At 41.0% G+C, this 13,530-nt stretch overlaps 1 protein-coding gene across 3 annotated transcripts; it reads right to left on the bottom strand.

Moving 5' to 3' along the window:
* RHBDD2 (rhomboid domain containing 2) lies at positions 1–10,724 on the bottom strand. 3 transcript variants are annotated; one of them, XM_033922967.1, is made up of 4 exons: positions 10,419–10,724; positions 4,797–5,191; positions 3,803–3,953; positions 1–673 (listed from the first exon to the last, which is right to left on the bottom strand). In XM_033922967.1, the coding sequence occupies exons 2-4, from the start codon at positions 5,134–5,136 to the stop codon at positions 310–312; spliced, it is 855 nt and encodes a 284-aa protein (XP_033778858.1). In that variant the 5' UTR covers positions 5,137–5,191; positions 10,419–10,724; the 3' UTR covers positions 1–309. The 3 variants fall into 3 exon arrangements, with proteins under 3 accessions (XP_033778858.1, XP_033778856.1, XP_033778857.1); XM_033922965.1 differs by lacking the exon at positions 10,419–10,724 and adding an exon at positions 10,282–10,412 and having other exon boundaries at positions 4,797–5,198; XM_033922966.1 differs by lacking the exon at positions 10,419–10,724 and adding an exon at positions 6,620–7,178 and having other exon boundaries at positions 4,797–5,198.
* Positions 10,725–13,530: the final 2,806 nt, after the last annotated feature.

Raw genomic sequence — 13,530 nt, 5'->3', positions numbered from 1 at the left:
GGGATACCCATGTGGGATCCCTACGAGGGTCAAGATAAGGAAATTGGGTCATTAGGGCATAGACAGTTGATGGGCTGTAGCCCTTTTCTGCCGTCATCTTCTATGTTTCTATGTTTCTACCACTTGTACTATTTCAGAGAAATATCTGAATGGTCTCTTCCTCCATGGTTGCTATCCTGAAAAGGAACCACCACCTTATTACAAAACAATCATCCTGGGTCTAAGCACTGCTTATGTCAGGAAGGTGAGCATGTACACCCTGAGTAAGTAACAAAAAATATTCTCTCTGCTTTAAAAGGATCTCACTAGTCAGTCCAAGCTCTTTGCTGGTACAGTAACCACTTCAGACAAGTGGGACCCCATAGTGTGCTGTGCTTTGGCCTCTGGATGCATCGTTCCAGAGGGTGCTGACGGGAATGCAGTCTGAGATGGATAAGATTCTGATTGGCTGTAATGTCCCTCGGATTGAGGGCTAGCAGTCACGTGATTTTGTCCAGGAGATGTTCCAAGGCCCACTGTGTTTGCTGGTAAGAAAGAGTGTCCTTGGCTGTGGCCTGGTGAATAGTTGTGCCATGATGTAGGTTCTGGAGCCAGTGTTGTATTAGAGGCCGGAAAGCTTGGCTGAGGATAGTAATATTGTTGGGTGGGATACGAGCCTGGAGGTGGATTTATCCTAAAAAGAAATAATAATAGAGTATATCAACATTTCTTAATTTGCAATGAAATAAAATGTTCAAAGATAAGAAACCATGGGCAAGCATGAAGATCAACCTTAGATTCCCAGGCAGTGTCTACATCTACCACAGAAAGCACGTTTCAGCCATGACTCAATAGTACCTCCTATTGATTAGACTTTGTACACATGTGAGTTGCGCTCGATTACTGTCACTACAAGGCTGGCCTACATGGGAGTGGAGGATGGGTGAAAAATCCTTAGGGAACTGTGAATGAAGGTACAATAGCGCTGATAGAGAACAGTTCTGATTAAGCTGGAAGCCCAAATAAAGAGAATCAATTTGCTTGACCAAAACATCAACCACATACAATAAAGCACAGGACTTCCCACACTTGTCTGGGTGACTGCACAGCCAGCTGGATTTAACAAATATCTAAGAGCCAGTATGTACAAATTCATTTCATGCATATTCGTTCATTGTGGACATCCTAATAATGACTAGCGATGGGTAACTAAGACCTGTGGAAGCTCTGGTGTAGTTTGTTGAGAGACAGGCTCCTACCTGCACCTTAGGTTCTTGACACTACTTAAACCTAAATCATCCCCTTCGCCCCTGTTATATTTAGTCAGCAATCCAGCTTTATACTGGAGGGAGTCACTTATTCAGACCATTTCCCTCATCTGTTTAAAAATATATGCTGTCAAGGAGTGGGAAACTATATGTCTTTACTACATGCTGTTGCTTCTGCTCAAATATTATTGTCGATCTCTTTATTAATGCTGTATCAGATTTCAGGCACCAAATAAAATGCCACTAAAATGCTAATAATTTATCTACCTCAGCAGGAAAGAAAAGTTTTCAAAAATTTCTAATTTTTCAATATAGTCCCTCAGTAGCTCCGTACACTTCTTCCACTTTTCCTGCAATGACTTTAACCCCTTTGAAAAGAATTCTTCTGTTTGACCTTCAAACCAAGACATCACAGCTTCCTTGACATTTTTATTACTTGTAAACTGCTGACCATGAAGAGATTTCTTCAAAACTCGGAACAGGAAATAATCCAAGGGAGCCAGGCCAGGACTGTAGGTGGATGGTTCGGCTGCTGAAACTCACATTCTTGAAAGGCAGCCTGCGATTCTTATGATATGGGCATTGGTACATTGTCGTAAAGAAGCAGCATGCCTGCTGTGAGTTTTCCTTGTCTTTTCTCCTTGATTAACTCCCGCAAAGCGAGCATTGTGTTGGCGTAACTCTACCTGGTTATGGTTGTCTTGTGTGGCACGAACTCCAGAAGCAAAAATCCTTCATCGTCCCAGAAGACAGTTGCTCTGACTTGGTTGCAGATTTTTCTGTCTTGAACTTTTTTGGGGTGGGGGATGACTTGTGCTTTCACTGCATTGACTCCATTTTGGACTCAGGATCTCTGCTATAGACCCAAGTCTCATCTCCAGTCACCAAATGATGAAAAAAAAATTCATTTGTCTTCATGGAGCATCTCCATGGAGCCTCATGGTCTTCTGACATGACGTCAGCATTCTTCGAATCCATCTTGCACTAACCTTGGACATGCCCAACTTTTCATGAATTATTTTCCAAACTGTACCTGCTGAGATACCCATTTTTTCAGCTATTCTGAAAATTTAATTCATCTGTCTGACAAAATAAAATCCTCGACTTTCTTGCATATTTCTGTAGAAGTTGCTTCCACAGGCTGCCCAGTCATCTTCAATGGACTCTCTACCCCCACTTAAACTGCTTGCTCCAAAATTTTACTTTGTAGATGATGAGGCAGACTCACCATAAACTGCAGTCATGCATTCATGGATCTCCGTTTGGCTTTTTCCCTTTTTTTGTGAGAATTTTTTTTTTCCCTTTTTAAAATTTTTTTATTGGAATTTTAAGATAGGAAATATAACATTAATTAAATAAACATAACAAAAGGAAATTTTACAGTACAGATAATACATACATATTAAAGACAAATGCATAAAGGATAAATGAGGATCCATGTAAACTAATCTGATATAAATATGAAGCAATTCCTATGGAGACCCAAGATATTAAGGTATAAGTAATCTAACAATATGAAAAACATTAGTTAAATATTGTACCAATGTATAAACCAGTTGAAATGTATCCAAAATTCAGACCTGAGAAGAAACATTTGTTATTGGTGACCATATTTTATTAGTTTTAAAGTTTTTATTAGTGAGAGAATTAGCTTTGCATTCATAATTTTGAATCATCAGGACCGTAGCCCACCAAAAAGAGGTATTTAATAGTTGCCTTCCTCAGGGATCCTACTCCCAGTCTCTCGCGCACAATAGAAGTTGGTTTTTTTTTAACTACAATATTAATATAACTCAGCTGCTATGACAGTCATTTTCTTCCAGAATTTTTTTCCTAGGTTAAGTATCTTTTGAGAACGCCGCTTTTAAAATCATGTTTGTCTGCCTATTTGGTTCATATTGTCGTGACTTCACAACCCGCATATAAACATGGGTAACCAGAGCCTACATGGAGTGTTGGGTAGGGCTCTGGTTGCCTTGTTGGACAGACTGAAGGGACCATGAGGGGTTTTTTTTTTGGATGTCATTTACTGTGTTACAGTGAATTACAAAGCACCTGTAAAAGGGCAGTATCAAAACTAGCAAGCAAGGTGCTAAATGACCATGCAGGGAAAATATTTTAAAAATAAGCACCTAAAATAATGCCAAAGAGAAAACAAGTTTACATACAGCATTTGAAATTAAAACATGTCTAGATACCAATTCACAAACTAGAAGTGTTTTCTTGTGATGGGATCCACCTTTTTCATTCAATTGTTAGTAAAGACTTTGGCTGGACCTATGCCCCTCCAATACTTAGTCATGATGAACTTGGAAATACGACCCTTGGATGATTTGAGTGAATAATCAACACAGAATACATGCGAGTTCAAAATCTCTGTAAACCTATTCAATCATGTTATGTCATCTCTTGGAGGGAGGGAGGGAGAGAAGAATCAAATGCACACATCGGGAGAAATCAGATGCAGAGCAGAATGTCACTAGTGATTTCTCATTCACAAGGTTATATTCTGTGATCCACAGATTATCTGTACTCTTATCTGAATTCGGACTTACTTCCTGGTCTGAGAGGCTCTTCTTTCTGCCAATGATCCTGGCACATATTTCATGCCTGGTATCCTCTTCAGCAAACTGAAAGGGAACTTTTGGTCCAGTTTTGATATGAAGGCCTCTGGAGGATCAAGGAAGAAACAGCCACCTAGGCCATCTGGGGACAGCAGCAAGTTAAGAAACAAAAGAGCTTCAGGGCAATTACAACATCCAATAATAGTACACCTGTAATTTAGAGTTATACAAAACACTGCCAAATATACTTCGTGTCATGGAAAGATGATCTCTCTGCAAATAGTCATGAAAGGTTGTACAATAATTATTAATGTACAATTAAACAGCAATTTCCCGTAACACAAGAAGTTGGTGGTAACTTGAAATAAAAGGCCATTAGGCTCAGACTTACATCCCACTGTCTAAACATTTCTACTCTGAACAGCTTACAATCTATGAGAAAAAAATAGTACAGTGGAACCTTGGTTTACGAGCATAATTAGTTCCAGAAGTATGCTCATAAACCAAATTGCTCGTATATCAAAGCGAGCTTCCCCATAGGAAGTAAGGGAAACTCGCTTTGATTCGTTCCACCTCCTCCTCCCCCCCCCCCCGAGGCTTCCGGAGCTGCTCCATCCCCTCCCCCTTGAGGCCACCAACGATGCTCCATACCCCCCCCCCCGCGATCCAGCATCCCCCCCTGCGAACTGGCATCCTCCCCCCTGCTTGTGTCGCCCCCCTCCCCCGTGATCCTACATCCCCCCCAAGCACCGCAACAACATCGCTTACCCCGATTGGGATACTGGGCTAAACGGACCTTTATTCTGTCCCAGTATGGCTGTTCTTAATGATCCGACGTTTTTGTTGAATAATAGATAAACCACTATATTTTGCAATGTCGGAAGTTTTATACATAACTTTTTCTGACAGTCTAATTGACATAATATTAATGTTAGATCATCAATGTTTAAATTGTTCACCTTTTTAAAAATTACAAAAAGGATACACATTATTCCCACTAGGACTCCACAGAGATTGCTAACAGGAGACATGCGAGGGATAAAAAATGTCACAAAGAGAAAAAGCCACGGCATCAGCACGGTTGGAATCATGAACCCCATGAGCATTATCCGCCGCATTCTAGAGCGGGTGGTGGCAGCGCTGACCATGGCAAAGGCCACGGTGGTGTATCCCTGAGCGGGTTCCTTCCCTCCATATCCAAATGGCATAGCGTAGAAGGTGAGGTAAAGTACGCCAGAGGAGACTGCAAATATGAAGGTGAATAGGAGCTGCTTCACGGTGCCAACATTTTCCTCAAAGCCACCTCCAAAATACCAAATTATCATGCAGCTGCAAATCAAAGAAGTCAGATCTTCATGGAAAAATATATAGGTGACCAACCTGTAAACTGAAAGACAAATGTTAACAAAGAGGATGTATACATGGCATTGAGACATTTGCAAAGAGAAAATAATGTTACCATTATTATTGAGATCAGTGCCCTTGTTACCCCTGGCATATGTGGTCTAGTCCATCAGAACCTTCAAAAGTACAGAGCACCAACATCTGGTCCATATTTCTACACGGCAGTATCTCGAATTAAAGTGTTTTTATAAGTGCTTGTACTAGGCCAATCCTAATTAAGACATGCAGTATCTTTCATTCAATCAAGATCCTATGGCGCTCTGTTCCACTAGAGGTAGGTGGCACCTTATAATCAATTGAGTTTCAAGGACCAGAATCTTCTTCATCAGAAGTGAGGCTTATGCATCAATAAACTGGTTATTTTATAAGGGTCCACCTGCCTATGGTGATTTTGTTACGCTAGAGCAGTGGTTCTCAACCTAGTCTTCAGGACACTCTTAGCCAGTCAGGTTTTCAGGATACCCATCATGAATACGCAGGAGACAGATTTGCTTATAATGTGGGTACTCCCTGCAAAATTATCTCCTGCATATTCATGGTGGGTATCCTGAAACCCTGACTGGCTAGGTGTGTCCCAAGGACAGGGCTCCGAACCCCTTGCTCTAGTTCATGGATGTCCAACATTGACCCTCACCAGGTCAGGTTTTCTGGATTTCTCCAATGAATATGCATACAATAGAAGCAGTGCGTGCTAATAAACCTCATGCAAATTCATTGGAGAAATCCTGAAAACTTGACTGGATTACGGCCCTCGAGGACTGACGGACAACCCTGCTCTAGACTAAAACAGCTGCCCCCTTTGAAGGTTTTTATTCTGTACCCATGTTATTTCTTAAGCTGGCAAACACTCCTACCTGGGATGAAAGCCACAAATGCAGGACAAAACTGAAGGAGAAACACTACAGGAAAAAGGCTTTCTGGCACTATTACTATATGCAATTGTTCTGGCATGTGTTCGTACGGGGCCTAATTTTCCTTTATATCTAGAACAAACACTAAATAGTTGGACATTTAAAGTTTTCTGATGTTGAGTGCCTAATTAAACACCAAAACCCAACAACAAAACATATGCTCGGAACCTGATGCAAATGGGTAAATTAAGAGAGAAGGCATGAACGATTTGCTCAAGGATCTATATTGCCTTTACTCTGTGATAACTAAAGGATCAAGAAGAAAATCTTCCCTGCTTATTCCTCATTGTTACCCCTTGTTAAGACGTTATAAGATCATTAACAGTCTGACGAGGCTTGGGCCTGCCATTTGTCCATTTTACAGACATGATGGGCGGAACAGAACACACTATTTTTGCAATTAACATGCATTACATTATTTTATCCTCGTACAAATCCAAACTTTAGGTCTCACCCCAATGTGTCTCAGATCAACCCTCAATCTTCCCAATACCTCTTTACCAGGACAAGCTGAGATCTTATGAGATAACAGCAATTTCTTCTTGCTGCAGAACTGTGAGATTCATATGGTATCAGTTAAGCTACGGCTCCTCCCCTATTCCCTGGTGTTCATGTTGCATATTCTCTGAAAGATATAGTTAAACATTTAGTATTATTCATTATTTTTCAAGGGTGGGGGCCCTTTGGTCAAAACTCTCCCTCCCCCCCAAACTTTTCAATATGTGAGCTAGGACAATGCCATTGCTGGTACCATGGACAAACAGCCTGGCTGCTCGGGCATTCTCAAAGCACATTAACAAAGAATGCCTCTTCCATAAAAACAGCCATACTAAAATCAGATCAATGGTCCATCTATCCAAGTCTCCTGTTTCCAACAGTGGCCAATCCAAGACACAGTACCTGGCAGAAACCCCAATTTTAGCAATATTCCATGCTACTGGTCCAGGGTAAGCAATGGTTTCCCCTATGTTTGTCTCACTAGCAGACTACAGAGCTCCCTCTTCCCACTCTCTTTGCCCAAAACACTTTCTTCCTCCACTTCCGTTGAGTCAACCTTCTTCACTTGTTCCCCCCTGTAAGCCTCCCTCATCACTAAGGGGTTTCTGCAGTTAATTAAGCCCATTCATCTTTCCTACATGTTTGCTACTATACTAAAACAGCTTATTATTAAATTAATAAATTATTAGAAAATCATGTAGGACTCTCATATGATACTATATTATTTGGTACAGCAATGAGAACTCAGAGTCCAATTTCTGCAAATGATAACAAATTATTATTAATATTGACAGGGGTCGCCATGCAACAAATTACTCAAAATTGGAAGGATTATACCAAATTAAATTATACATTTTGGTGGAACTCTGTCTGTTATATATATAAAATAGAAAAGGTGTTAGCGTTACAACAAGGGAATCTTCATAATTTCAAGAAAATTTGGGAACCATTGACTAGTTATTCTAATGATCAGACTTCATAGCACATTGGTAGTAGATATATAGGGGTGGGATGGGGAATGTATATTATATGGAAATAGGAAATGAAAAAGGGGGAGGGATTTATTACTTATGATAAGATGATTTGTTTGTAATTACGAATGTCATGTAATAATTGATTATAATATGTATAATTCACTTGTTGTAAGAATGCAAAAATGAATAAATAAAAATTTTAAAAAAACCAGCTTATTTCCAGCCTGCATGATGCCAGAACTTCTTCACGATTTGCATGGAGAAAACCAGATGAGCTGTGCTGGAAGCAGTGCCAGCAACAAGCCTCTGGAGAAGGTGGACAAGGGTATTTTGCAAGGAAGAATCCATGAGCTACCACTGACATGCATTATTTCTCTCCAGCATCTCCACAGAGCAGATATCACAAAGAATTGTCTTTTAACGTATACAAGGATTCCAGCTACTTAAGACACATCCTCATTCTTGTAGGTGTCTAGATAATGAAGGGGATGGGATTTGATATTCTGCCTTTCTGTGATTACAATCAAAGCAATGGAGGGTTAAGTGACTTGCCCAGTCACAAGGTGCTGTAGTGAGAACTGAACCCAATTCCCTTGGTTTGCAGGCCACTGAACTAACTACTAGGCATATCAGCTATGAGTCCTCCACTAGACCCTAAGAAGCACTTCAGATCCTCAATAAGCACTAGGTTACGAAGGCAACAAAAACAGTAAGGTGTTTGAGCCAAAAGAAGTATAAGAAGAGACTGGAAGACCTAAATTTATATACTCTGGAGGAGAGGAGGGACATTTATTATTTATGATTCAAGTACCAAGTTCAAGATTGCCAGATTATTTAAAAGGTAATTCTATTTTGATTCCTTTAGGATTGATATGGAATAAATTATTGAAATTATAGGAATTTAATCAATTTGTTACAGATTTTTTGCCTATTCAAGGAAATAGTGATTTTTCTTCGGGTATGACTAATATTACTTTCAAAAAATTGGGCAAATAAAGGGGTTAAATTTATTGCTCAGCTTTTGGATGAGTCTGGGAGATTACGTAGATTTCCAGAATTTTCCTTAATTGTTGGAAGTGGTCCAGGGTCATTGTATGGATATATGCAACATTATGTGAATCAAATCATAAGAGGGGGTTTTTCATTGGGTGTACATGAAAGGATTTTAAACTTTTTTAATCAATGTAATGATATTCCTATTTCAGTATCTTTATTACATAAATTGTGGTGGAGCTTGATTCCAAATAGAACATATGAGATTATTATACAAAAATGGCGTAATGAATTGGGAATTCAATTATCACTTCAAGATTTCAGTCAAGCTATTCATCGTTTGCCTAAAATTATTACAGGATATATTTGGAGAGAATGTACATATAGAGTTTTGCATAGGGCATATTTTTCACAAGTACAAGCATTTCATGCAGGATTATTAATTCTCCTATTTGTATCAAATATGAAAAAGATTCTAATACTTTATCTCATGCATTTTGGAAATGTCATCTGGTTAAATCTTTCTGGTCTGCCATCCTAGAGAAGCTGGGGCTCTTTTCCCTGGAAAAGCGGAGACTTAGAGAGGTCATGATAGTAACTTATAAAATCATGAAAGGCATAGAGAAGGTGGAAAGGGACAGATTCTTTAGACTAGCAGGGACAACAAAATCAAGAGGGCATTCAGAAAAATTGAAAAGAGACAGATTCAGAACAAATGCTAGGAAGTTCTACTTTACTCAGAGGGTGGTGGACACCTGGAATGCGCTCCCAGAGGAGGTGATAGGGCAGAGTACAATATTGGGCTTCAAAAAGGGATTGGATGACTTCCTGAAGGAGAAGGGGATTGAAGGGTATAGATAGAGGGTTACTATACAGGAAATTAATAATAATAATAATTTATTTCTTATATACCGCCAAAGCCATAGTAGTTCGAGGCGGTTTACAATGAAGAAGGACTGGACAATCAGCAAAATGTTACAATGGTACAATCAGAGAAACTAGGTGCCAGAGAAAATGGTACAATCAGAGAAAATTGGAGCAATCAGGGAAAATGATTAGGGAATAAAAGATTTAGGTAAAGGATCACTTACAGGTCATGGACCTGGGGGGCCGCGGCAGGAGCGGACTGCTGGGCACGATGGACCCCTGGTCTGACCCGACAGAGGCAATGCTTATGTTCTTAGATGCACACAGAAAGACAGCGGGCAGGGAGAGAGATAGAAAGCAAGAAAGACAGACAAACAGAAAGAATGACAGACAGAAAGGGGGGCCAGAGAGACAGCCAGCCAGCGGCCAAGGAGAGACAGAAAGCAAGAAAGACAGACAGGGGGCCATGGAGAGAGACAAAAAGAATGACAGACAGAAAGGGGGGCCAGAGAGACAGCCAGCCAGCGGCCAAGGAGAGACAGAAAGCAAGAAAGACAGACAGACAGAAAGGGGGGCCAGAGAGACAGACAGCCAGCGGCCAAGGAGAGAGAAAGAAAGACAGACAGAAAGGGGGCCATGGAGAGAGACAAACAGAATGACAGATAGAAAGGGGGGCCAGAGAGACAGAAAGCAAGAAAGACAGACAGGGGGCCATGGAGGGAGACAAACAGAAAGACAGACAGACAGACAGAAAGGGGGGCCAGAGAGACAGAAAGCAAGAAAGAAAAAAAGACAGGCAGCTCACACAGTAAGTTTCCATTACCTTTTGTGATCTGTTAAGTCTACACATCTATTCTAGCACCACACTAGTGAATGTATAATGTGGACCATTGGGGTCTTTAGCTGCCGTCATCTACTCGGTTCCTGAACCCAGAATCCCTCCCCCCATCCGCTCCTCACCCTGCAGGCTTGTAAGAGCGGCCACGGGCTCCAGGCAGTAGCCGCAGCCCTCGCCCTCGCCCTCCTCGGTCCCCGGGCTCTGCAGCAGGGAAGGCGCGGACAGCCCCAGCGAGCCGACTGCGGTCAGGAAGGCAGCCGGCGTCAGCTGCACGCTCCAGAGGCACGAGCGAGCGGCCGTTCCCCAGCGCGAGCCATGCTGCGCCGCCTCCGTAGCCAACATTCCGCCCTCGGCGCGAGAACTCCGGAGCCCGACTCGGCCGAGCCCAGGAAGGAAGTCGCTTCCGGGTCCTGACGTCATCCCACGCTGGGGAGCGTAGAAGGCGCGGCCACGTTTCCCGCCTGAGAGTCGCGCGCTGCTTTTTATCCTGCATTTCGCAAGGGAAGCTCCACAAGAAGACCTTGAAAGCAGTTTACAGTGCTTCTTGCATTAAAGTGCAGCTAAATAGATATTGTAGGCTTTCTTTTTTGAAAGATATTGAACTCATTGTCACACTTGAATTAACGAAAGGCCGATTGTGCCAAGAGATTTTAGGGAGCAAAATAATTTCTTAAGGGGAAAGAAAACATAGACCCCCCCCCCCCCATCTATGATTTTGTCAGTGCAGCAACCAGAGAAGGAAGTCTGTGACAGTCCCTTCAAGTTTATTTAAAATTTCATATACCGCCCAATCAGCCTTCTAGGCGGTGTACACTGTCTTAAAAACATGTATGAGATAACAATACATAATTTAAAACAATAACAGTTATTAAACACAATTTAAAAACAAAAAGGGAAATAGGGTAGAACTACAATTATCAAGTAAAAAGAAAGAACATATAGGGGGAAAAATCAAAAGGAGAAATGTCAAAAGGTAGAATAAAACTATGTATCTCTGAAAAGGACATTTAGGTCTCAAAAGCATCAAGAAAAAGAAATGTTTTTAATTTCGTCTTAAAATGGTGAAGAGTTGATTCTTCCCGCAAGTGGACCGGAATATTATTCCAAAGAGACGGAGCGCAGACAGAGAAAATGGCGGACCTCATTGTGTTGATAAACTTCAAAGACGGGATAGATAAAAGATTTTTAGAAGATGATCTTAAAGTCTTAAAAGAACTATAGGGATGTACTTACTGCCTTTCGTTTCTGCTACAACAGAAACTTAGGGATTCCTAGCTTAAGTTTACAAAACAAATGGCTTCTAATGCTACTAGTAAGCAAGTGTGTATTACATCGAAGAGAGGAAAAGGATCTCAGAAACCTGCTCAATAATCAACATCAAAGAAATAACTCTGAGACTTAAAGGTTCCAAATTGCAATCATGGATCCTCAAAAAACCTCTCTGTAATAATGTGCTTAACTGTGAACACTTGTAAGCCCTATAACTTTAAACTATAACGAAAAAAGGATATTACAAGATAGTGAATAAATAAAAACTGAAGTATTTTATCTATTCTTGTAGGGTTACCAGATGTCTAGCTTTCTCCAGACATGTACTCCTTTGACATTTCCAGGGGTCCAGATGGCTTTTCAAAACCCAGGGTTTTGTAAAGCCTCCTCAAATTGTGTTGGGGCAGGAAGTCCATGGATGCCATGTGACGTCATCTTGTGGCATTTGCGCATGCACGGACTTCCTGCCTGACGAGGCAGTGTGTGTGTGTGGGGGGGGGGGCTAGGGCGGGACTAGAGGGGTGAGATTAGGGTGGAAATGAGTGGATGACCCACACTGTAGCGCTTTGGATATTTAAAGCAGATCATTTATTTTTCCATTCTCGAAAAGTACGTCCAAATATTTTTTTTCCAAAAATCGTCTATTTGTACGTCCATGTGTTTGTCCAGATCACCACTACATCTATCTTTATACCATATTCTCGACCAAAAATTCATCCAAGTCCCAAACACCCAGAACAAGACCTTTTGGACATGGGAGGGGCCAGCATTGTGTTAAGACAGGTCACCTAGACATGGCAATAGAGCAGTGGGGCACCTTACAGGGCACTGCTGTGAACTTCACAAAAAGGATGCCACATAAACATCGCACCAGAACTCCCTTTTAGGTTATGGTGAGCCCCCAAAACCCACTATACCCATCTATCTACAACCCCAATAGCCCTTATGGCTGCAGGTGCTACCTATATGGCAGTAGAGTAGGGTTTGGGGTGTTTTTGGTGGGCTCACATGTTCCACCATGAATGTAGTGGTTAGAGTGGCTTATGGGCCTGGGTCCTCTTCTCTGGTTCACTAGCCCACCCCCTAGACTACTTATGCCAAGTGCTGATGTTTTTATTCTGAACTTTGTGGGGATGCAACGGTGTCAGTGAGAACGAGGGGAGTGTATGGTGGGTCTTTGTCACCAGTTTTTGAGCCAATGAGGTAGTTACCCTTTCTAGTGTGGTTGTTCAGTTTGACACAACACATGGGGATCTGAGGCTCTTTCCCCCTTTCATTCACTTCAAGAGTAATTTGTGAGACATTTGCTGAAGGAAGAACATTCTTCATAATTCTAAAGCAGATTTCTACTTATGAAATAATATGAGAGGTTATATTTGATGCGGGTCTTTACTTTGTTCCTGCAGTAGTTATCTGGTCACTTTAGATACCTTTTTGACACTTGTACCTGCTTTTACATCGTCTAATTCACGACTTATAAGTTCCGTTTAGGGCTCTAAGCAGTCTCGTCAATCCTTCAAGTTTCAAGTTTTATTTTAGTTTGATGACTTGCTTATTTTACTAAGCGAGATACAACATTAATAAAAATATAAGCATATATTTAGACATACCATTTAAAATTTAAAATAGTGAGTTAGACAAATAGACTTACAGACTAATCAATACACAAGGTAAAAAGGAGCAGAACTACAATTCAGGGAAGAGTGAGAACCAAGAAGAAAACTAATATAAAATTTGGGCATAATTTAAAGATTAAAAGCACCTGTAAAAAGAAAACTTTTTAAGTTACCTTTATATCGAGTCAAATTATTTTCCTCTCTTAAATGCTGAAGCAAGGAGTTCCAAATTGCGGAGCCATCACTGAAAACATATCATGTCGCGAGTTCCAATAACTTTCAAAGAGGGGACCACTATAAGCTTTTGATTAGTGGACCGAACAGAATGCGAAGTGCTAAAAGGGATAAG

Source organism: Geotrypetes seraphini, chromosome 15, assembly GCF_902459505.1.
Source record: "Geotrypetes seraphini chromosome 15, aGeoSer1.1, whole genome shotgun sequence".
NCBI classification, from domain to species: Eukaryota; Metazoa; Chordata; class Amphibia; order Gymnophiona; family Dermophiidae; genus Geotrypetes; species Geotrypetes seraphini.
The sequence above is the reverse complement of the archived record's forward strand: the minus strand, read 5'-3'. Positions and strand labels throughout refer to the sequence as shown.

Coding starts and splice junctions, on each gene's coding strand:
- RHBDD2 (XM_033922967.1), bottom strand. CDS start 5,136: ATGATAATTTGGTATTTTGGAGGTGGCTTTGAGGAAAATGTTGGCACC. Junction 3,954..4,796: donor AGTCCTAGTGGGAATAATGT/GTATCCTTTTTG, acceptor TGCTGTCCCCAG/ATGGCCTAGGTGGCTGTTTC. Junction 674..3,802: donor AGAGCCTCTCAGACCAGGAA/GTAAGTCCGAAT, acceptor ATTTCTTTTTAG/GATAAATCCACCTCCAGGCT.